Source organism: Zonotrichia albicollis, chromosome 15 (genome assembly GCF_047830755.1).
Source record: "Zonotrichia albicollis isolate bZonAlb1 chromosome 15, bZonAlb1.hap1, whole genome shotgun sequence".
Taxonomy (NCBI): domain Eukaryota; kingdom Metazoa; phylum Chordata; class Aves; order Passeriformes; family Passerellidae; genus Zonotrichia; species Zonotrichia albicollis.
In genome coordinates this window covers 8,294,307-8,319,383 of record NC_133833.1, presented here as the reverse complement: position 1 = coordinate 8,319,383, position 25,077 = coordinate 8,294,307, and the positions used below count along the sequence as shown (strand labels likewise).

Genomic DNA, 25,077 nt, shown 5'->3' with positions numbered 1-25,077 from the left:
TGTACCAGCTGCTAAGAGGAAAATTAATTCTATCCCAGCTGAAACCAGGACAGTTGTCCAACTTGCAGAAGTTATTTTGAACTGCTATTGACTGTATTGCTCTAATGTATGTATAGTCATTATTTACTCCTATAAATAATAATGGGGTTTATATATTGAAAATCTCAAAGGTTTTCTCCATTCCACCTTTTAGGGTTTTTTTCCCCTGTATTTTCTATGTTATCACACTGTGGTTTCAGGCACATTCTAAAATAAACATAATTTCAGTTTTCAAAATGGAATACTAAACAGGCCTGCATGAAGGAGAAGAGGAGGAATAATAGATCTACAGAAGAGATTGCTGTGTTGTAGGGTTTTTTTTGAGTAAGGTGCATTTTTTTGTAAAATATTCCTTTGACACTGAAATTGAGATAAACCCCCATTCCAATCCTTATTTCAAAACTGGTTCCATATGCCACCAGCATAAGAAATCCTTGCTGGGAGTTGAATTATTTAACAGTTTCTGATGCTGAAAACCCAGCAGCAAAGCAACACCTTGCAAAATATTTAAGAAGGCAAAAAAAAGAATATTTCGTTGCTGAAAAAAATTCCTCTATAAAAGCTGAAAATCCAACACATTCTAAAAAGTGATTAATGCCTGGTGAATTTAGCAGTACATCATCATCAGTTACAAAGCATTGTATAACCATGAGGGGGTTTTGTATTAGCAAAGCTGTGAAATTCAAAGGCAAGCCTGTGATTCTATTTCTGGTGCCAAACCCTGTACTTGTGAAGAAAAAAAAAAAAAATGATACTTTTGATGGATTTGAAATAAATTATGGGTAACAGTCTTTGCTGTTATTGAGGAACATTATCACTGTCCATGAAGTCAGTATGACACTGAGCATGAGCTTATTGGTTAAAAAAAATATACATTTCCTTCTGCTAGTCATGCAGAATAATTTGATGTAACCCAGCATTTGGCCATGATTGCCTGCTCCAGAACAATCCTGTCCACAGTGTTCTGGAAAGAGCATGGAGGGCATCTCATGGTGCTCACTGAGGCTGTGGAGTCCTCACTCCTGTAACAGCCTGCTCTGACCCCATAAAGTCATGCTGACTTCCAAGTCTCCAAAATATTCCAGGTCAGGGTGAGCTGGATAGCATGAGAGTGTGTGAAATTCAGTTTACTGGAGATAAATGGCAAATGTAGCCCTATGGAAGAAATAATTTAGGTCTCTTATTCACACAGATGGGTTTTTAGTTACCGTCCTGGCAGGAAAAAGAAATCTCGGTGTCATTCTGGACTGCTTGATGAATACATCTCTTTATGGGCCTCCCTCAGGAAATGAATATAGAATAATGGATATATTAAAAAGGAAACAAAGATTAATATGCAGAAAAATATGACAGTGCTGTAGAAATTTTCTATGCTTCCCTATCTCAAATAGATAATTCTGGTGTTATCACGCCCTCTGAAAGAGGACACAAGTGAGATACACAGAGTGTGCTGAAACTGATATATCAGCTGGGCTTAACTCCCAGTTCTTCAGCACTAGGGCTGATGGCACTCTGAAGCAGGGAAACTCTGCCTTCAGATAAATATTTGCTAAGTACACAGAATACAAATTGATCCAATACATGCAGTTTTCCATTCTTTCTGGAGAGAGGCTAGTTTGCAACAATCATTATTTGGCCAAGCACTCTGACAGTCTCTGATTTCTCCAGTGTAAAATCCAGTGAGAATTGTGTAAAACAGAACCACAACACTCATAGCATAATGATGTCTTTACATCAGATTTTGTAAAATTTTCAAAGTTGAGTAGTGGAACAGTGACAAAAATATTCACTGTAAGTGCTCCTGGAAGTTGTTGTACTATTTAAATGTAATGTTAGCAGTATTACTCCTGTTCTATACGTTCGCAATGGTGTTATTTACATGTGAGGATGTAACTTTGAATTTACTCTGCTGATCTTTCACTACCCCAGGATGGTGTGGATCATGTTATACTACCTGAACACTGTGTTCTTTCTTTTCATAGACTGTAGGCTAACATGAAATCATACAGAGTTATTAAAAAATATTTAATAGTGGGCATGCTTTCAAAAACAATCCAGAAGAAAAATTCAAGGTGCTGAATCCAAGGACCTTTTATTCTTTAATTTCCAACCTGCATTTACTACTCTCTAGGACACAACATGTTGATAGTGTTATCTTATTGCAGCTAAATCTGTTAGAATCAAAAAGTTGATTCATTTAGTTGTGTAAAATAGTACTGAAAATACTAATTCTTTTTTTTTTTCTTTTTTTTATCCCTATTTAGGATGATTATTTCAGAAACTGGAATCCAAACAAGCCGTTTGACCAAGGTAAACTCAGTACACATTTTGTGGTTGTCTTCTGCTATTTTGTGATATCCCCATATGCTTTATGCCTCCCTGACTCTGTCTGTCCCATGCATTAGTGAAGAGCTATATTCATATTTACATCTCCTTCCCAATTTAGTCACAGCTTGAGGTGGTTTATGTAGAAGAGTTTGACTCATCTCGCTATTTTTTCACCATGTTTTTAAATCCCCATCCATTCCACTTGCTGTTCAATGATGAAATGTGTGCTCAGAGAGATTCTCTGTAACCATGAATCTTGGTTTAACATGCAATTTAAAACAGGGATCTTCACGTTCATTTTCTTTCATGTTAAAGGCTTTGCTAAATTAATGTTGTAAATGTAACCACTGCATTTTCTAACACTCAAGGGGCCAGTTCTTTGAAATCAGCTGTAATGCATGGATTTCAGGGCTGATTTTAAAAGGGAAATGGTGCTGTGTATATGCTGCTCTTTCAGATGCAGGTTTTGTAAACGATATTTTGCACTTTGTCTTGGTGAGTGTTTAAGTTGTGGCAGTACCTCAAATATTTCAAGGTCAGCCACTAAAGGAGAGGAAAATTACCCCAAAAAAACCATTCTCATTGTGTCCAGGATAGCACTGGATACAACAGCCATACTAGGAAAAAGAAATTCAAAATTACTCAAGTGTTTAAGAAGAAAATACTTACTTGAAGTCTTTGAAGGTGCTTTTGAAAATTTCACTTTGTGTCTATTTCTGTATTTCATTACCAGGCATGTTCCTTGTGTTGTCTGTAGCTCACAGGAATATCTTTGGGGTTAGAGCTTAGGAGTGTAGATTCTCTGTCTTTAGGGAAATGAAACTTCAGTGTCAAAGGAAAGGCAAAGTTGATGCTTTTGTCAAGACACATATCCACAGAGGTTTTCAAAGGCATTCGAGGGATTTAGGATTACAAATCCTATTGACTTCAAATACAACTTATGCTCCTACCACTTTCGGAGGCCTTGTGACCCTCTGTTTTCCTGAGAGAAAAAACAAAAAGGTAAATCCTGGCAAAGTATTGCAGGGAGATTTTGAACTGACATGCTTTAAAACTATCCTGTATGTTGTGTTACTGAGATGTCTGACTCTGGGCAAAAGCAGGAATGCTTGTAGAGAATCTAAAGTCACACATGGATACCTTGAAGGGATATGTCAGATGTCTGCGAAGATTTCTGTCTCTTTGTAAAGAAAAGGATCATTTCTCTTTCAGGGCAGAGTTTCTCTGACACTGTGGATGTCTCTGCTCAGGAGACAGAATGCAGACTGTGGGTGCAGTCTGAGCAGGGTGCTCTGCCCTGCACAAAGAACTGTGCACTGCTTTCTTCTCACTGAAATATGGGTTTTATTTGGCCAATAGATCATTCTTTTTGACAAGAGGTCACTACGCTTGGTTGTGGCAGAACTCGCCCTGTCTACAATGTTAAAAATAGCCACTCAAACATTTCTAAAGAGATTTATTATAAAAAAAAATTATTGTTTGAAAACTGTTGATTAGTTTAGTTACATATACACAGAGCATGTGAGTCTTTAGGCATTGATCCCAGTGTTGTCACCCAAAAAATGAAGAGAAATCACATGCTGCTGCTTTGGGCCCTATGAGTCAGATGCTGACAAGACTAATCCTCAGTTTATATTTGCATATAGGTATGTATATGGGTGTAAATGTATACATGATATATTTATGTATGTATAGAGGGAGTTGTATTAAAATAGAAACTGCTGAGATGAAGGAAGGAAGGAAGGGAAGCTTTATCTTTCCCAGATGTTCCCACCAAAGCTTTAATTTCTGTAATTTTCCACAGAGAGGAAAAAGAACAGTCAGAAGAATTTGTCCCAGCTCTTTTATGCAGCATGAGCTGCAAGACAATTGTTTAATCTGTTTTTCTTTTTCCATTCTCCTTGCCCTGGTATTTTCCCCATGTTGTTCTGTTTCACTTTGGGGAGTTTAAATGTCCCTTAGTCTCTTGTATGGCTTTGAAGATAGAAAAACTTTCATTTTATATTTTTGGGATTCTGATATCCAGAGAGCTTGTGCAGATCCTGTGGTGAGGAGCCCTCACTTGCTCCTGTGAATTCACTAGCAGGTCTGTGTTCTCACCACACAATTGTTATTTTGAGAGCTATCTCAAAGGCTTCTTTTAACCTCACAGGACCAAGATTCTTCCTAGTTACTGAAGAGAAAAACCTTCTCCAGTCGGTGAATGAAAACAGATTTGGGATTTTATAGAAAATCTAAGTGTGGTGTTATCAAGCTAAATCTCTTTTTGCAAACACTAACTTTTTGGGACAGGTTGACAAGTTTTTAATATTAAAATTCTACTTCTCAATTCTAAATCTAAAATCCTGCTTGAATATTTTAATTGTGAAGTCTTCATGTGGAGCCAGACTTATGCCAGAACCAGGCTGGAAGAGCTGGGACGGCAGGGTTGGAAGTAACTGAAGGCAGGAGGTACCTGCCAGAGGGATCTCACAAAGGTAGGGGAGCATTCCACAGGTTTAACAGATTTAAAAACCAACAGTGATCAGAGGTTTTGAAAATCAGCAGAGTTCTGCTTCCAGGCTTGTACTTCATTTGCATCTCTTAAAGAAGTCTGCTGCATCCAACCAACTCTGTATTCTTTTCTAACAAAAAGCTGGCTTTATTCAGCAGGATGAATTATTTAATTATGCATTGAAAAACAATAACAGCGTAATCAAGCTGTTATTGTTTTCTGTTTGCAGTGTGGAGAGAAATACCTGAGTGTTTGTCTCAAGAAAAGAAATTCCTTGTTTTGTAAAAAAAGCATTCATGGCTTTCACTGAAACCTCTAGGGAGTGACACTGAGGTGTTTGATAACAAACCTGTTCAAGGGAAGTCAACTTGAGTGGTTCAAACTGCAACTCAGAGGGCACTTGAGTTATCAGAGGGGTTTTTTTCAGCTGAGCTACCAGCCCAGCTTTATATTCATCTTTAACCCAGCAGAAACCAATACAAAAGTAAGGATCTACTGACAGAGCTGAGCTAACGAGGCACTTGGACTGCAGAAGGCAGCAGAGTTTGCAGCCTGGAAATGATTGCTGGTCATTAATATTGAACTTGATTCTGTCACAGTAACAGAAGCAAGAAAGCAGAAGAGCAGAAGGGGCAGGTAGTCAGGATTTTGAAATATGAATCAAAGAGTTGGGGTTTTTTCCTGACAAGGTCATTTGGGAGTTCTTAAGGAGCTTGACAGCTGACCTGGCATACTTTCCTAGTCTTCTTCATCCACTTTAAAGAAAGAAAAGAGGGAATAGGGGAAAACTTTAGCATCATTCAAGTGAGAGATTTTGAAATGTCTCATATTCAGCACCTATTCAGACTTGCCAGAAAATGACCTCATTAATTCTGTTAATTGAAAACTGTTAAATAAAAACAAGAAGTTTAAGTTACTGAAAAAGTCTGCTAGAAGCCACCCCTAAAATTGCTGGAAGCAGTTTGGAATGGTGTCCAGTTTTCCACATGACTTTTTAAAAGCATCTTTGCCCAGAACAGAGAAACTGTGGAAGTAATGGGGTGTACTTTGTATTGCAGATGCATGAGCTCTGAATCAAAACACCTTTAAGACATTGAGCTGCCTTTATTATTAATAACACATCTCTAGAAGGATGCAGTAAGAGGGGTAAAAATGTGATTCTGTGGTGGTGCTGATGTTTTTCCCCAAATATGTGTTTAAAACCATCCACTGAACTGTGGAATTTTCTGTTCAAGGAGGTGCCAGTTTCCCCCTTCCCATTTGGATTGTGACAGATTGCAGTGGATGGAGCTGGCCTGGGTCCCCTCCCTCAGCTCCACCTTCAGTGCTGAGGCACAGGGAGTGGCTGCAAACAGGGTACAATTTTACCCAGTGCTGGTGGTAGCAATACCAAATGCTCCAAGTTTCAGGGAAAAAAAAGCTCTTGATTAGAAACAGTCTGACCTTTCCCCCTTGTCTTCCAGCCTTTGTCTTTCTTTTCACTTCTATTCCCAATCCTCTTCCCCAGTGACTGAGAAATCTGGACAGGGATGTTCCTTCTCAGGGCTTTCATTATCTGCCCTTGGAGAGGAGGGAATACAAAAAAAAATTAAAACTTCAGACTCCTTATTCCAGTGTATTGTGTGAAAACCTTTATCTGCCTGAATTGGACCTATCAATGACTGACTCTAATGTCAGACACACTCATTTAGTCTTGACTATCATTATTAATTACAGACATGTTCTCATTTCAAAGAGCTCCCCTTGAGCACTAATGAAAGGCTGAACTAGCAAAATACCCTCACTTTTGAAGAGGAAACATTGCTTTTGAGTGGACTGAGGCCTCCAGTGTAGCATAGCCTATGACTTTCACAGCCCAGCAGCCCTGTGAATTTACCAAATTTAGAGCATTACATTTCAAAATGAATATGTTGGTATCAGTGCTTCCTCTCCTTGTGCATCACATCCAACCTGTGTCTTTCCAGTGTTTAAATCACAAATCCAGACTCCAGAAATGGGCTTCTGCAGCTGTGCAGAAAAAGAAGTTCGCCTAAAATTCATAAGCCTTCTAAAACAAAAGGAGTGAAAATTAAAAGCCTGAGATGCAGGATGAAAATCATAGAACCTGCAATTATTTTTGAACATGTAATTTTCTGTTAGCCCAGTTAAGATGTTCTTTCAGAAAAGCCTGAATAAATTCCTCACAAAGAGATGTTTAGTACTGAACACATCTCTAGCCACAAATATATGTTAGTTTTATAATAAATGTTTTCTATTACAGTGCCTCAGATGGCAGATTTCAATTGAATAACTTATTTTGCAATTTATTTTTTGACTGTGCTTGAATTAGTTTTAGAGGCTTATTCATAGTACAAGTGCACATGAATTATGTTTGCAAATCTTCAGTAAATCAGTCCAATTTTAGAACATGTTAACTGAATCAACCAAAAAACAATAGCTGGGATATGCAGCACATGAAATATACTGTCTCCCATCAAATGCATTTCAAGCACATATGGCTGCTCATCTCCAGGCAGATGCACGTGGTTCTTTCTGCATGCTAGAAGTGTAATACTAAATTCCTTATAAGCTTGTAAGCAACCAATTTTGTCATTAAATATGGCACAGGGAGTGACAGGCTGGGGTCCTTGTGTGTGATTGCATTATGGCTGATGGGCTTTGAGCAGAGGCAGTGATCAATAGGCTGCTTGGCTGGAATTTTATTAGCACTTGGGGAGCACTTGTTAGTTTTGTCAATAATGGTGCTGGCTTGCTTTTAATATCTCTTACTTCATTGACTGTGAAGCAGACATGATTTTCAAATGGAAATTCATGCCCTCCCCATGCTCAGCCAGCTTCCATTGAAATAAGGGAATTTTGGGGGAATATCACAAAACCCAACCCTGCTGTCTTTGGCATCTCTCAGGGAGCAGAGGTCTCCTTCCCTGTGCTTCAGTTCAGGATATAGGAAGTCAGTTTTGGTAACCTACCTAGACTTTTAAAAATGATATTTGTAAAATACAGACCTGTAAATCTTCCTTCCTTAGCCAAACAGCTTTGGTTTGTATTCTGATTTAAGAAGGCCAAACCAATGAGGGGCAAAGTCTCCAGCTTTGAATATTATTTGACTGAAATTTTGGATGGTATAGAATCTTCATGCCAGAGTGACCCTTGAATCACTATCCAGTCAGAATAATAGTTTGAACAGTATTTAAACATGTTTATGTACTTGTCACTTAATGGATGATTACTGTCTTTTGGTTCTAGCTGAAAAACAGGAACTCCTGTGGAGAATAAAAGTAGAAGGCAGAGTGGCAATGGCCATAAATGCATAATGAAGAATTTTTAGAAAGGGAAAAAGATCAAAATAAAGACAAGTTGTTTCAAATATTGATTTAAGTAAACTAAGAATTAGAGGAAGAAAAACAGGGATAATTAGCATTTTCTCAATGTAGGAAGCACAAACATGAATTATCCAAAAGCAAGAGCCTGGCTAATGACAAGACTCTTAATGACTGTAGTGACAAAAGGTTGCCTACAGAAAGTACAGATAAGTGGACTCTTAAGAATAGCCCCAACCCAGAAAATCAAGTACAAAACAAGATGTGTGAGCTAGAATTCAGAAATAGCAATTTTTACAGGTGTATTAGAAGCAAGAAAAGGAGATCAAGAAGAATGAGGCTCAGTGGAGAGAGATGCTCCTGTACAGGCACTGCTGAGAAGGCCAAAGCTTTGGCACCTGGCTTTGCTCTGGCTTTCACATAAAAGGGCTGCTGAGACCAGGTGGAATGGTTGATATCTTCATTTGGAATGTAAGATCCTGGATGAGGGAAAGGAGAGGCTTGGGTAAATTAGATATCTGCAAATCAGCTGGAATTGATCTATGGTTTAAGGGAATCAGCTGAAATAATTTTAGAGATGCTTAAAGTTAACCTTGAAAAGTAATGAAATTGTACAAGATTGGGAACAGACAAGGAACATTGTTGGTTTTTTTTTTTTTTTTTTTCATTAAGGAAAGGAAGAAAATGGGAAAATGTATCCTGTGAGTTAAACCTAAAATCTTGGGGAAAAAAAAAAACCTTCCACACTAGGATAACTATTAAAGCAAATATTTGTTAGCATCAATAAGATAAGGGGGTGAATAAAACTGACATGGATGCCAAACTAAGCTCAGTTTTTTTCTGTGACAATTACAGGCCTTGAGACTCGGGGATAAGCTTGCAGCATCACATATCTTGACTTTATAAGGTTTTTGACATTGGTTTCCATTACTGCCTTATAAGCAAGTTAAAGAAGTGCTGTCTAAAAGAAATAAGTCTTGGGTGGATACAAAATCAGTTGGAAGACCGTGTTCTGGTAGTAGCTGTCACTGGTGTCAGGCTGGGAGGATAAATTGAGTAGAGGTCTCTGTGATGTTTTTTGGGTCCAATATTATTTCCCACTTTTTAACATTTACTGTTATTTACCATTTTAATTAAACTATAGATGTTGAAATTAGGCTGCCTATTAAATGTGGCACAGAAATAAAATTCTGTCACCTTAAGAAATTTAAGAAATATTCTGAAAACAAAGGGTAAATTTAGTCTAGGCAGATGCAAAGTTCTTATCTAAGAACAATCATCTGCACAGAACAGGATGAAAACCAATGAGTAATAAATTTGGAGCAAAGGGCTAGGGGATTATACTGGATTGCAAATAGAACATGAGTCAACAATGTCATTCTGCTGCAAAAAAAGGCAAATGTTGCACTGGCATGTGTGACCATGAGTAATCCTTCAGCTCTAAGCAGTGCCAGTAAGACCTTGGCTGGAATACATTGCCCACATTTGAGTACCAGGATTCTTGGGTACTGGGAATCAATTGGAAAGGACCCAGAGAAATGTAAAACAGGGATGATCAGAGTTGCAGAAAATATCCTTTGTGAAGAAGGAATGAAGGAGAGGAGCAAACCAACAAAACGGCAAACCAAAATAAAGCAAAAAAAAGCAAAACAGTGCGCAAATACTGATTCCAAATACTTAAAATTACCTGCAGGTGGAGGGCTGATTCTACATTCATTCTGGATATAACAAGGGAGAGTAATTTTACACTGCAGCAAAGAAAATTAATATTAGCCTTCATAGTGGCAGCAATATTTAAGTGTTGGGGGAAATATTTTAAAGAGAATGTCAAGACTCTCTTCAAGGTGCTCTGGAACATGTTAGACAAATGTCTTGCAGATAATGACCCAGGGGTAGCTGGTCTACAATGGAGAGGGGGAATGGAACCAGCATCCTTCCCAGAACTGCCATTCTAGCACTGTGACTCTGTGATTGTATTTGATTAATGAAAACCAGCTAATTCCATTGAAATCGCAGAAGAAATGCTGAAGGAAGTATTTCATCAAATAAATTTTCAGTCAAAGCAAAGAATAAAACATGAATGAACCAATATCCTTGACAGATGTTTTGGCACCACCTGCAAAAATATAGGTTTTTATTTTAAGTGAGTAATGTTCATAAAGTGCAAGATAGGCACTAAGCATGGCTGTCATGGGCTTGCAGAGCTCTGTGAATGTAAACAGGGACTGGCAAAAGGAGGCCCATTCTCTGTGACTGCTTCTCCCTCTCTCTTGCTTTCTCACAGTCAGGAGCACTTCCAGGGATGTAGTACTTGGTGTTAGTAGTTGTTTGTTGTGATTTAACCCTAAGGCTAAAGATCTGGGTGAAAAATCCATTACCTGTTCTTTTTCAATTCATGAGCTAATATGTGATGATACCTATGTATTTAGGAATTAAGTCTCCCTCTGCTGTAAACCTAACTGCCCAAGTCATCAAAGCACTAAGTGAATCACAGCCATCTTACTTCCTCTTCTCAATGCTTCAAATTAAACATATTTGCATGAAATAATATTATTTCTTCTTTAATATGATTGTTTGCATTCTGGCTTTGCAGCCTTGGTCATTTGGAAGGTTACTTTAAACTCCAGATTGCTGATGTTAAGCAGTCAACAGCAAGATGAATAAAGGAAATTTTCAAATATATTCTGGTGCTGTTCTGCACTAAAAAATTCCTTAAGCATAGTATGTTGAAAGTTACTTTGGCAAGTGTTGTTTAGTCATTTGATCTCATTCTGTCTTTTCTGAGTCCTCTGGTTGTAATATATCCATGGACTTCAGCATCAACACCTGTTTGTGTTTAGCAGTTATTGCCAACAGCTTTGAAAGGCTTGTCAAATTTGCATATATTTCTTTGAAGTGCAAGGACAGGAAATCTGAAGACTGAAATTTTATATCTGCTGTTCTCCTTGGAAGGTCTGTTTGAGGGTTTATTCTGTTTTACCCAGGGAAGATCAGTAGCAGCATTGTTTCCTTTTGGATGTACATCCTTGCACTGCCCAAAATGTGGAAGTGTTAGATTCACTTTAATCACAAGGCAAGGCAGTACAATAAAACCTGCAATATAAATATGTTCTACTCCTGGGATAGCTTTAATTTATATACTGAGCAATCAAATCAATCTCTCACTTCCCATCTTATCTGTAACAAGTAAACAGAACTCTGTAGTAACTGGATGTACAGTAGAGCAATCCTAGGGATCATTGCACATTACAGCCACCTTTAATGCAGTGTAAGTGAGCATCATTGTAATTATTTTTATATGATCTATCTGTGTGTTCATGGAGTTAATCCTTTATTTAACTGCTGGGGTTTAAAATTCCTTAGAAGAGGCACATATTCTCTAAGAGCAAATGTATCTTTGCTGGAAGGGCCCAGGATTGAGGCTTGTTTCTCTCTTCAGTGGGGCCTTTTGAATGACCTTTCATATTTAAATCCAGTGAAAGCTTACTGACATAACCAGAAGTCTGCAAAACCAAAAGGGAAGAACCTCTGCACATCATAGTGTTAAACACAGGCATCTAACAAAAAATGTCTGGTTCTCTCTCAGTGGACATAAAGCTGCCTAAGGACTCAGTGTTAGCTAAAAGAAATCCAGTAGCCATGATTTTGTTAATCCTGTTCTCAACTCTAGCATATGGTTATAGTTAATTCAGTCTAACCCAATGGATTTATTTATCCTCGAAATCCAGATTATGTTTAGCTATCCCAAAGAAGATAAAAGCAAAACCATGAAAAGCCAGGTTCAAGTAGAGTCACAAAAAGCACAAGTCTGTTTGAAAAATACTAGCAGGATATTAATGTGAATTATATATCCCAGTGTCAGAAACATAAATATATTTGTGATAGTTTAGACATAAAGACAATGAGTTATGTTTTTCATCTTTAGATACTTCATCAGTAGAACTCCTAAATATGACATTGCTGTGTGCTGGCCATAGGCTGTGCTTAATTGTTCCCCCTCCTAATTGCCTGACATAGCTCCTGGCTTCATCATTATTCTATTGCAAGAAATGAGACTTGATATTTAGGGAAACATTATTCATTTTCCTTATGTTTCTACTTCTAAGCTGCTTTTTCATGAAGTGGCACTTGTAGTGTATTTTCCTACACAGAGCTGTGGCAATAACATTTTTCCCAATGCCTATAAATAAATTAAGTATACTGTGGCTTGAAAGAGAAATTGCTATCAGCTGGTGTTCCACTACCTATGAAACATTTTATCTTCTTTCAGTTTCTATTACTTTGCTCTCCCTTGATTTTGTAGGGGAAGTTGTGTTCCCTGTTAGTGTCATGTGGTGCATTTGTGAGCAGGATGCTTGATGTATGGAACTGTGGCAGGCACCCGGTGTGGAGAGCTCTGCCTTGGAAATTGCATTGAAGAGGAACTTTTTTGGCAGATGAAGGTGTTGATATGATTTGGAAATAGGCCTGTTCGTGTCAGTCAGTCAGGTACTTCATTTTTTAAGACAGGAAAAGAAATAAAGGTTGGAGATGAAAGAGGAGAGAGAGACCACCTGTCTAGAGGGAGCAGAGAGCCCAGGAGGAGGAATGCTCTCCAGGGCTATATTTATGGCTTTTATAAAAATGCAACAAGTTAACTTCACAGGCTGCAGATTTAAAGAAAGGATGTAGTTGCTTAACTTTTCTCACCTGCACAGTTACCCAAAAGCTGGAGGTGGTTGTTCCTTTTGTGTGTGGTTCAGATTAGGAAGCCACTCTGAGGTTTGGCTGAGCCTAATTAACCTCCAGTGGGCTAAAACTGGATGGGACCAGGTGCAGACAAGATGCACACAGGGCCTCTTCTGGGCACTGATCTCAACTGGGACACAGCTCATGTGAGTTATACATAAGATATTTGGAAATTGCTTTATCCACATTTTCTGAAATATTAAAGAACAACTAATTCTGCCAGGCTTTCAAATGAAGACAAGACCTTGGAGGAAATGTGTGGAATTAAATAACCATGACAAGTGTCCCTTAAGCAGAAAGGTTCTCCTGGAACACACTCCTCAGCCCTTGTGTCATACTCTGCCAGAGTATTTGAAAATTACCCAGTTTCAGTGGGAAAAGGGGTGTGTTGGAATATAAAGGCTTCAGGAGCTGGAAACTTGTGCTAGTGTCCCTTTTACTGTGTTTTTTTTTTGGGTGGTTTTTTTTTTTTTTTTTTTTTTTTTTTTTTTGAGGTGGGAAAGGATGAGGAAGAAGGAGAAAGCTGAGAGAAGCAAAAATAAAGTATGCAGAAGATGATGTTGAATGCTTTGAAACAGGATCATGTGGATTAATAATGGATTTTTTGTGTGGCAGTCCCCTGGCAGGGCTGATTTTTGCCTGCCTGTTAGTGTGCTGTATTTTTCGTGAATCTAGTAGAGAGAAAAGAGTCTTTTGCTTGCTTTTCTGAAATAACAGGAATTCTGTGATCTCTGTACAGGTTTTCAATTATTTTTATTTTTTTAATTAAAATATTGAATCCATACCATTTACACCTTTAGGATAATGAAGTTTTTATCTCACTTTAGTTAGTATTCAGTGAAAGGGGGGTTGTGGTTTCAGGAGGTTGCTGGAGCAAGGTAGTACAAGATGGAAATAGAGCTTTTTGTGTGGTGGAGAAGGCAAGGAGTGAAAAATTAAAGATACATCTGGAACAAAGATGTTTTTTGTGAACAATTTTATTTGTTTTAGGGATGTCCATGTTAAATTCTATTTCACTATTTCCCTCCATGTGTTTGTCCAGTACATTGGCACAAGAGGTTTCAAAAGGAAATTATTAAAAACTAGAGTCTGAAATATTTACAAGCTTGATTTTTTTAAAGCACTAAATAATTATGAGAGACCATTATTATGTAAATCAGCAGTTTCCTCAATGATAAGAATACTTAGTTGAGAAATTAATTTTTGGTATGCTGACTAAATAAAAAAGTTCATTAAAATCTTTGTAGGGTCTGTAGTAGGGAGGTAATTACAGTGTTTTTTTCTTGTATTTCAATTAGGGTAGATGTGGTTTAACAAGTGTTTTAATAAAACTTAGTAGCATTTATTTTCCACCAAATGGTGTGAATTTAGGTGACATCTCTGACACATAAAGAGCCTAGGGTTGGATATGTGTGGTGAATGGATTTTATTTTAATGAATTACAATATAATTTTCCTGTCTTAACAAATAAAGTTGGGCATTAACTCTAAATTCATTAATTCCTTTGCATCCTTTTTTCTTTGGGAAAGGATGTACTAAAAATTCCTTTAAGCTTATGAAACTGGATGGAGTGTATGACAAATAGATTTAAATGGATTACTGAGGGGTAGAACACAAAGGCAGAATTCCATCAGTGTCAAATTCTGCCCTCAGCTACGTGCAGGCTCCTTGGTGAAGTTACAGTCATTTAAATTGGGCTGAGACTTACATAATTTGGATGGGAAACACATGTTCATTGGGTATTTCTCTTTTTCAGTCATTCTGATCTAAACCTGGCTACTGGGCATTTGGATCATGTACATTTTCCTGTCCATGTAAGCATCATTATGGCAATAGTAGGGGAAATGTGGCTGCTTCTTAAGCTTTGATTAATTGCTTAGCTTATGCATTTAGGCCATTTCTCCTCTCAGATAAAAGCACTAAGGTGCAAAAGCAGTGTTGATGATGTTGGTAGAATTGTCTGACACTTTGGGGGGATTAGGAGGCCTCTTCTCATCTTCTGCCTTCCCTTCACACGACAGCCAGAGCAGTGCTCAGATCCCTCCATCAGCTCTGCTGAGGGTGTTTGAGGGGTGGCCAGCACCTTGTGGGCTCCTTGCTTCTCTCTTATTGTGGTGTCTGAGGTATCCAACCTCACTCTTCAAATGCTTATAAGGTCATGGATCTGAAAGAATTCTCAAAGTAAATAAAGCAGATGAAGCAGAGGGATTGTGTGTACATCCCCCATTTTGTAATTTTGCCATTCAGTGTGGTTTTCTCGGGCACAATTTCATTGCAGAGACTGAAAAAGTGTCAATAGTCCAACCATGAAAAAAATAAGCATGTGACCAGATCTGGCTTCCACAGTTCCCTAGAAAATACGGCATAAACAAGGAAACTGCAGATCCAGAGGGGAGTGATGAGCTCAGCACGATCCTGAAGCCTGACAGTCCTGTTCTTCTAAATGCTGTCTGATGCTGTTATGTGCTGAGTCCTTCTGCTGAAGCAATTTCACACCTCATCTGCTAGAGATGAAAATGGCAGGGAACAAACTATAAATCCAGCTAAAACTTACTTTAGTAGATATATCATCCTATCAGAATCTTTTCATATAAATAATTAGTTCATCACTTCCTCAATCCACTAAACTTGCAAAGCTTGGGAAATGACATGGTGTCATTATCTCAAGACACTCTTAAGGAATTAAATAATTCACCTCTTCCCCCAAGGCAGCATCAACCCTGTCTGCATCACTCCTGATGTTTCCTAACTGTCCACAGTCTCCCCAGCAATTTATTCTGATATTTTTAACCACTGGAAATTTGTCACCTGAACTTTCCCTTTCTGCAGTTCAAGCCTTTGAATTGAAAACTTTCATGTTGTGTGCCATTGAAGTGATAAACAACTGGATGTCACCTTAAATGTAGTGGCTTTTTCTTTATATGAAGACTTGGGCATGTTTCCTTTCAGTGCTGTCTTCTTAACCACAGATCCCTGAGTTCTTCCTCACAGAGGATGATGTTTGAAACAAATGGTGTTTCCACATTGTTTGAAATAATTTCAGCCTCATTGCGTTCATCTGGTCAAATAATCCTTTAATCCATGCTCAGACCCAATTGATCTTTTATTTTTTAATGTTTTCTTAGTGGATGCCTATATTATGCTATAGTAGTGCAGATAGAGTATGATTGATCAGTTAATCAAATGAGAGTTATTACTGGATCATTAATTCTGGCTACATAGATAATTAAAAGTACAGATTTTTACACCTAGGGCCAGTGGTATTTTGTATTTTTTATAATATGGGTTTAGAATATATTTATGCAAGCAGAAAATTGAATCAGCATTACCATCAGTGCATTAAATTACCGAATTTTATTAGAGAAGAATTCCCTTAAAATATAACAGTAGGTATAGATATGGAAAAAACCCACAAAAAACATGAGAATTATTATGAAAGGTTTTGCATCTTTAAAATATTGTGCGTGCCCAAAATCATTCCTTTTGCATGCTGGATATCACTCTCCTATGATTTATGTGTTCTCAGTGTGCACACCTATTTCTCCCTGAGTCATGAGATGCCCCTGATGATTTGGTTTATGTGCTTTGATTTGTGCAGTCTGAGTATAGTCTCCTAAATCAATTTAAATAAAAGAAAGGAAGGTGAAAATTCTGTGCTATGTGGAGGGACTGACTTTTTTTTCTGCATTGTGAACAAGTGAAATATCAATGTGACAAAGAATAACTGTTACTTAAACTTAACTCAGGGCAGCACTTTTGTGATTGAAGACTCTGTACAACCTCTTTGTCTCATTCTGGCCATGCTGGAAAGTTCTCAAGACTGGTCTTTAACTACCCATTGAAAACAGCCATAGGAAGTTATAGAAGATGATTTAAATCCCCACTCCTGGAATTTCTTAAACAATGCATAGACCATGAGACAAGATGGTCTAATAGTTAAATCTATCCTTCTCATCTCTGAATGAATCTCTTCCCTAACTCCATTAGAAATTAGATTGAGAATCTTGAAATAAAGTTTTGTTTTCAAGCTCTAACGTCAGGTTCTTGGGAACCTGAGATGAGATCATATAAACTGAGTTTTAGCTCCTTGTGCATGTAATTGGAATAATAAAATTTTCTTTTTCCTCTCCTCCTCCGCTTAGTTTAAATGTTCTCATGTGTGACTTCCATGAACTGTGTACTCTGCAGTTCTTTACGGGGACTGCCCTCCTAATTTCAGTAGAACTCCTCAGGGGGAAAAAAAGAAACAGTTGGAAAATTCTCATCCCTTCTCTTCCCAGGTAGTCCATCATCCTTCTCAGGTTCTGCCGCCTTGATGGTCCCAAGTACCCAATCAGGAATCAAGGCTCAGTGCTCATTAATCACTAATGAGGCAGTCCTGGGCTAACAGAAAGGGAGGAGCAGGAGCCCCTCCAGGTGCTGGTGGAACAGGTCCTGAGAAGCCAATTGCCATTTAACACCTTCCTTCTTCCCTCAGCCACCTGCTCACCCTGCCCTGGACTGATCAGTGCCCACGAGCTTCCAGTGAGGATGAAACCTTCCTGTTTGCCCCACATCCTTTCAGGGACTTAATCATTATTCACTGCCAATGTTCCTTCAGCTCTTCCAGCTTCGTGCCGTTGCACTGTCCCATGTGGCCAAGTGAACTTTCATAAAAGCTTTGAGTTTGCTCATGCAAATTCTATCCAATTTTTCATTCAAATGAAAAAACCCTGCATTTCTGTGTACCCTTCAGATACTACTTTCTGTAAATTGATAAGAAAAAAATGATGGTATCTTTTTGGCACTGTTGATTCTATGTAATCCTGCAGGATCTAAAGGTCACATGCTCAATATGTTCTGAGGATGAAACACCAACTCTCTTTGTAGTCAATGGGAATCCAGTCATTTATCCTATTGGAGGCAGATTTTCAACCCAGATGCTTACATTCTTTTTGGTTCTATTTACTTGAAAATTACATATAGAGACTTTTAGGGGATGAAAGGGGAGATGAAGTTATTTGGGATAAAAGACAGGATGCAGTAAAGCAGAATGGTTGGCTCATCTGAACTTCTTCAGAGACTGAAAGCTCCTGTTGAATCTCAGGATAAGACTTTCTTAAATCCGTTGTTTTTTTTTTAATTGGGTCTGGTTTTTGGCTTCATTTTCCTTCAGAATTTCTGTTGCATTTTACAGTACTGTATCTTCTGACTTCTGTGAACTTTGCTGTTTTCTCTGCCTTTTCAGCCTTTTTTTTCATTCTACTACTTTTGACTCTCTCCATCCCAGCTATTATCTGTTTTCTTACTGCTTCAGAATGGATCCCTCTCACTTGTGAAGTGCTGATATGTTCCCCATCAGCAGAGCTGATTGCTCCCATTAATGCTTTTTCAGTGTCTTTTTGTAGGAGTTGCTGTGTGATCAGAAAGGTCAGACCAGCCCCCAGTTGTGGACACCTGGTGTTTTTGCTATCAGAAATAATCAGGGGAAAGGGAAAGATAAGATCAGGGAGCAGCAAGATGCTTCCATGACCGTAGGGCAGCTGGGAATCATGAATGAAGGGCTTGCTGTCAAACATTGCATATCTACATGGAGGCAGAAAATAGCAATGCTAAGAATGTGAAGTTTAAAAAAAAAACACAACCAAAAATCCTAGCCAAACAAAAAAACCTCTAAAAGGTCAACCTTTTACTTAATGAAGTCAGAACTGCATAATCCAGGGTGGAAAAAAATGTTGGTTCTTCAGGAGTTAAGAAAACTAAGGGAGTTTGTTTAAATATGATCTCACACAGTTATGCTCAACCAGGTAACTAGAAAAGCAATTAAGGGCAAAGCATCAGCAAGGAGACCTGCCAGAATGAAAATGAAACTGAAGATTACTGTTGTTTACCTTCAGCCTCTCTGAACTGAAATTGCTTTCTGTTGCTTGTACATTCAAACAAAAAGACAAGAGCAGTTTAATCTATTTTTTATCTTTTCAGAACCTCCTGATAGGAATGATCATTTTTCCAATCTGCCTTATTTGCTCATAAAGAAATAGAAAAGTAGCCAAAATAATATGTTATTTTAGTTTTTTCCTTCACTTGCAAAATTCAGCCCTTACGGTTTCTCTCAAAATTTCTTTTTATCTTCTCCACCTAACTGTCACTCCAAACATGATCTAAAATGAATGTACTCTAGATTTACAGTATGCTGTGGAAAGATATAATGACATTTGGCTTACATTTTTGTCATATTAAGATGTGGTCGTGTTTTTACTTTAATGTACCACTGGGACTGAAATGGGATTATAACCAATTTTAACAAAACTTGATAATTAAAAGAAGTAAGATATTGCCTGAAAGTTTGGAGTAATTTTTGCTGCTACAGTCAATCACAGGAAAAATTATTTCTAATATGACTGCCACACACTGATAGCATGGAATTACACGTAAATGTCCCTCATGCACTCCCCAGAGCCTCTGTCTCACACTTAGAGTGTCTGAAGATGACCAGGAAAATGAGGATGGGTCATGTTCACACTCAAACTCGATGGACTCCTCAAGGATAATCAGCACATTCCTCATTGTGCTCTTTTACTTAAAATCTGTAATAACCCAGCTGTCTCTTCAGAATTCAGAAATTCAGTCTTTTCTTCTAATTGTAAAACTCTCCAACATGAAACCATCTTGCCAGAAACAAAGCTCTTGCCTTGGCTTTCTGCTCACCATATTCTCTCCCAGGGAGGTGGGGAATGAATTCCCACTGCTTCCCCAGTGTTGGAATCTGAATGGGAATTCTCATTTTCTTTGAAGTTATATTCAAAATTTAATCAGTTTTACTGTCCCCCCTTGAACTGTTATCCTCATTTTACCTTCTTATCCTGTGTATCTTGTTCAGACTTTTACTCAGACAGAGACATGTGCCAACTGAGGGTATCAACAATGCTTAATAGAGCAGAATAATCATCTCCTGTGCTTTAGTTAAGACTTTCCTGATAATACACTCCAGTTAAAAGAGTTTAGTTTTGTTGCAGCAGCTTGACAGTTTTGATTCCTATTCAGCCTGCAGTTTTTTGACATGCTGGGATCTCATTTTGTATTATTTCTACCTAGTCAATCCCCATTTTGTGTTTATTACTTTGATTTCTGCTTTGTGATGCTTCTGCTTTGTTTTTGTGTGTACTGACTGTTGCCTTGCTCATTCCTCTCATTTCCCAAGATAATTTTTAACTGTAACCTCCAGAGCATGACAGCTCCTTTCCTCAGTTCTGTGGCTTATGACCCTGCTCCCCATTCCATTATCCCAACAGTTGGGCTACGTTTTTTAATCTCAAAATACCTCCTCATTTAACTGAATCATGCCAATTAGCAAAATGCCCCTTATGTAAAGACAGACTAATGTGAAAAAAAAATGAAATCAACTCCTCAGATGCCTGTGTTCATTTTAGCACGTTTTGTGCTGGCTGGGCAGTTTTGCCTGTTGGTGTCTGGGGGGTGAGGATGGATGCTGACTGTTTAGCAGCTGCTCTGAATTATCCTGTATATTCCACATTCTCTGAGGGCCGAGCCTCCAGAGGTGCTGAGCCTGCCCAGCAGCCCGGAGGGAAGGAACAGATGTACCAGCTTCACACATCCCTGGGAGCAGTTTGCTGAGCCAGGGTAATGTTTGTTCTGTTTGGCAAGGCCATTATCAAACTGGTCAAAGCCCAGGAGCCTTGTTCTCACTGTTGGGAACTGAGCATCCTTCCTGCTGAGAGTGTCTGAACCTAAATCAAAGCCGTCAGGCACTAAGTACTGACAAAGTGACAACAAGAAGTCAAGGTGGTTTTGTCAGAGTCCTTTTTCATAGTCAGAAAGTGAGCTGCTGAAAACTTTTTAGCACTTAGATGTTTCATGCAGGGAAACTCAGCTGTCTGAGGCTGATAGCTGCAAAGGAATAGAGCAAGAGCTGTAAGTCCTGTCTCCATACACAAAAGAAATTCGGGAATTTTGTCCACTGCCCCAGTGTCCGTGCTGCCTGCAGGAGAACTGCTGTGGCTGGAGCTGTGGGCAGATTGAACGTGATTGTTGGAGTCAGAACCAGCCTGTGGCTGTGCTGGGCTTGGCAGCTGAACCACTGGAACCTCCATTTCTGTATCAGCAGGGACAAGAATGTCCCTTGGGGACAATCTTTCCAGATTTAGAGCTTCTCCTTGTCAGCAAACTTCCAATTCAGAATGGTATGATAAATAAGATCAAATACAACTCTGCTGAAGTAAATAATATTTCCAACAATATTTGATGCTTTTCTTTGCATTTGCCAGTTGTTGTGGGTTTTTTTTCCCTACTCCTGTGCATGGGGATGTCACATCTGTGCCCCTTACAGATGCTATCATGCAGTCTCTCCTGGGAGCCAGGAGTGTCAGTTCTGTAAAATGCACTTGGATCCCTTGAGGTGTCACCTCAGCTTTTACCAAGAATGAGGTGTAGATGGCATGTGTGGTAAACACTTTAATTTGGTCAATAGTTTAATTTGGTTTGCAACTTAATGACATTTGAAAGTATGTGCTGGCATTTCTGCTAGGCTGCCTGCCATCATTTTTGCCTTGACATGGCAAATAAAGGCTTACTAACTCAGGATGGAATTAGCATGAAACATGTCCATCAATCTCCATAAAGAAGCATTATGTAGTAGATTTTTATTAACTCTGAAGTAAAGGCAGTATAATTGAACAGAAATGTGTGCAGCTACTGATAGGCTTGTTTGAGAAATTCTCAGTGCTGCTGGTTTTCATTCTTTTTGAGCAGAATTTTAATTCCAGCTGTGTTTCTTTTGTTATCACTCCTCAGCCTGTGGACAATACTAAATATTTTATTTTGAGAAGCTTTGCAGAAAAACCTGTGTTTCTTTCTCCTCAAAAGGGGCTGACTGACCTGAAATCAGATAAGGTGCAAAGAAGGTTCATTCTATAACCCCTATGCTGCAAAGTCAGCTGCTGTTATTAGCCCTATCTCACAAAATAGTTCACAGCATCCCATATTGATAGCAGGAGATAAATGTTACACTAGATGCACTTTAAAAGTTCATTTCAATTTTAGAAGCATTACTAGTAGCTGAAATATCCAACGACTTAGGTATGCAGAGTATCACTGGAGTTGATATTGCCTCTGCAAAAAGATTTTGAGAATCTGCTGCAAATTAGCCTGGCTATTATGAACACATTCTATTTTACAGCATTATATACTGCAAAACATGTACACTTTGGAAAAAATTGGCATAAATTAGCCTTGTAAATTGTTTCATATCTTGTATTAAATGAACTGCTGAGACTCTAATCAAAAAAGCATGGACATAAACAGATTCCCATTGATTTCAGAGGTCTTGGGTTCAGATCCTACGTGTGTGCTTGTAAAAGTCATGTTGTGAATCCATTCAAACTCCAGAAGAATTAACTTCCCTCAGTTGCTTAACTTTTAAAGCTCTGGGTTTGCTCATTAGTTTGGTGCAGGAATGCCTTTTGCATCATTATCCCTCTTCCTCAGTGCACAGTTCCTGTTGACTGCAGTAGGAGTTTCCTGCTTGGAGAGGCAGAGGATCAGCCTTAAAAAGGTGATTGAGCCAGAAATGACCTGCTCAGCTTTCATTACTCAGAGTGCCTTACTCAAGCTTGGTGACTTTTCAGTCATTAATTACAACTGTCGGGAAGTAAGACTGAATTAAGGATTTTTCTTTACTCCTAAGATTGTATTTTACAAGGTATCCTATAGGTTCTCCAATTTGGGGTCAAAGTGTTTGTACCAATTGCATATTTGCAACTAAATTGTTGAGATTGCCAAATGTTGAGAAACTCTGGTAATCACTAAATTTTTATCTCATTCTCATTTACCTCAAGTTCTCTCATTGTGCAGTCCTGTAGGTCCTTAGCTGAAATCCACAGCCTTGACATCAGAATGAGGTTTTTAGCTGCTTGAGTAGATCAATGATTTTGTGACACACTTTTTAGTGTGATTAACATTATTAATTTGCTTAAAAAGCTTATTCAGTCCCTGATATATTACAACAAAAAAAGGGACTGTCCTCTATCTCTAGAAGTCTCTTTATTTCACTGAGAAAGCATCTTTAACTTCAGAGTGAGGAAGCTGTGTTAACTTTTATATATTGCTACCTACCACCTAGCCATGATTTGTTAAAATTGCATCTTATGCAGAAAAACATCCTTTGGTTGGGAAGTATCTTAATATTTTAACTCGATAGATTTTCCATATCCTTTTAGTACTCCATAGTAACTTGCAACAGATTTCCTTATACAAAGCTGAGCAAGGAAAAGACAAAAATAGACAGAAGTGCATTAATTCTTTGCAATCAGATCATTGGAGATGTGGCACATGAAACTCCTGATTAACTGTGATTTAAATCACGTAAAAATACATTTCACTTGCAGCTCTTTCTTTGAAGTACCAGAGGCCGGATGCACAGGACACTAATAACTAATTCAGTTATCTGTTGCCTCAGTTCAGCCCATCAGTTTCATGTGACACTTTGCAGAATTATTCATTAGTGATTCAGGACCCTGGATGAAGCAATGCCCTGACCACACTGGTTCCCTGAGTTTGCCATCAGCAAGTGTAGTAAAGAGATTGCTAATTGCTTTTGTGAAATGCTTCAGCTTGATGGTATGCACAAGTAACCCTTTAGATATCTAGAATCTCAGCTCTTACAGGATTCTCTGTATTGTTAAAGAGACATCTTTCTTTTTTTTTCAATTTTATTTGTGATGCAGAGTCAAGATTTGCATTTTTATTACAGCCCCTGATGCCTGGTTTGGTTTGCTTCAGTGCACTGATATTTTTAAGCCTACTAAGTGCTTCTACCCTCATCACTCGTGTTTGTCTGTTTTCCTTCCAAACACTCACTATTGCTTTCTTAATCCATCATTGTTTTGTTCTGGGAATGATAAAGGCAAAAGCTACTTTACTGGTCAGCTCACTTGTGTCTTTATTTAATTCATCCTGAGTTAGTGCTATAACTCAGACTTTGGATCTGTAGCAGCTCAGACTTTTCTAATTCCTGATATGTGTAACCCTGTTCTCTCTCCCAGCCCTGCCTGTGCATTCCTTCAGATCACTTGGACTTTATCCAGCATGCCTCGACTCATTTTTTTCCCTCAACTTTCAAGTGAATCTACAACTTCTGTCTGGTTGGTTTTCCACTCAAAAGCCCTTTGGTAGTCACTTACACAACCCATTTCTGAGTGTGGCAAGTAAAAGTAGAAAACTCTGGTCTCTGGCTCAAATATTCTTGATCATGAGGCCAAAATTGGATTCAACAAATAGCAAGGAATGGAAAAAAATAACATTAGAGAGAAATATTTCATGAGAAGAGGTGATTGCATGGCAGCATGGACTAAGTAGGTGCAGTATTGAGACAGAAGTATTTTATGCAGCATTTTGCAGGAGCAACTGTTTAGCACTTCTTAGCTCCAACTGAGGAGCTTCCTTTGAATTGCAGCACTTGGGGTTGTGTAGTGAGTGATGTGCAAAGGTCTAACAAGGCACTGGCATGAGGTATTTAACTCATTTATTATAGATATCATATTAAAAGAAGTAGTTCTTAGTCATGCAGCTCTATTTTTCTATGCAAATTCTTCACATTCATCTGTATAAGTTGTGCTCTTTCTGTCTTTGGTTAAAGGCTATTCTTCTTATTTCAAGGAAGGCACTTTTTCTAAAAGCTGGAAGTAATCTGATTTTTTTAAAATAAATCACTCCTGGGATAAGATATGAATTTGAATTGCAAAAAACATTATTTATGAATGCAAATATCCTTTAATCACCCCAAGTATGACTGTCATCTCGAATGCCATATAACTCATGCATAGCTCAAGTGGGGCTGCCTTGTGAAAGGAATTATGGCTTGATGTTTACATTTCTGTGTCTTATAAGTATAGCTGTTAATTTTTTCCCCTTTTTCTTCTTTTTTTTTTCATAACAGAAACTTGGGAAGTGAGTCTTTTTCCCAGTGATACAGCTGAGGTCAGGCAGGCTAGCTCAGTTGAATGTGTTAAATATCTTATCAAGATACAGCTCATCAAGTGATAAATATGTAAATACATCAGTTTAAATGGGTCTGGGCAGTGAAAATTAGCATCTCCAAGGGTATTTCCTGGTGTCCTCTAGTGACCAGAGCTTCAGAAATGGGCTGTAGGAAGATAAGCTTTTAATTCTTTA

General features: G+C 38.3%; 1 protein-coding gene across 1 annotated transcript in view; it reads left to right on the top strand.

The window, feature by feature from the left end:
• SPOCK1 (SPARC (osteonectin), cwcv and kazal like domains proteoglycan 1) overlaps positions 1-25,077 on the top strand; it is a 261,271-nt gene that overhangs the window by 81,778 nt on the left and 154,416 nt on the right. The window contains exon 3 of the mRNA XM_074552342.1: positions 2,304-2,349. Within this exon, the coding sequence (XP_074408443.1) occupies positions 2,304-2,349 (46 nt within the window). The remainder of the gene's footprint in view (positions 1-2,303; positions 2,350-25,077) is intronic.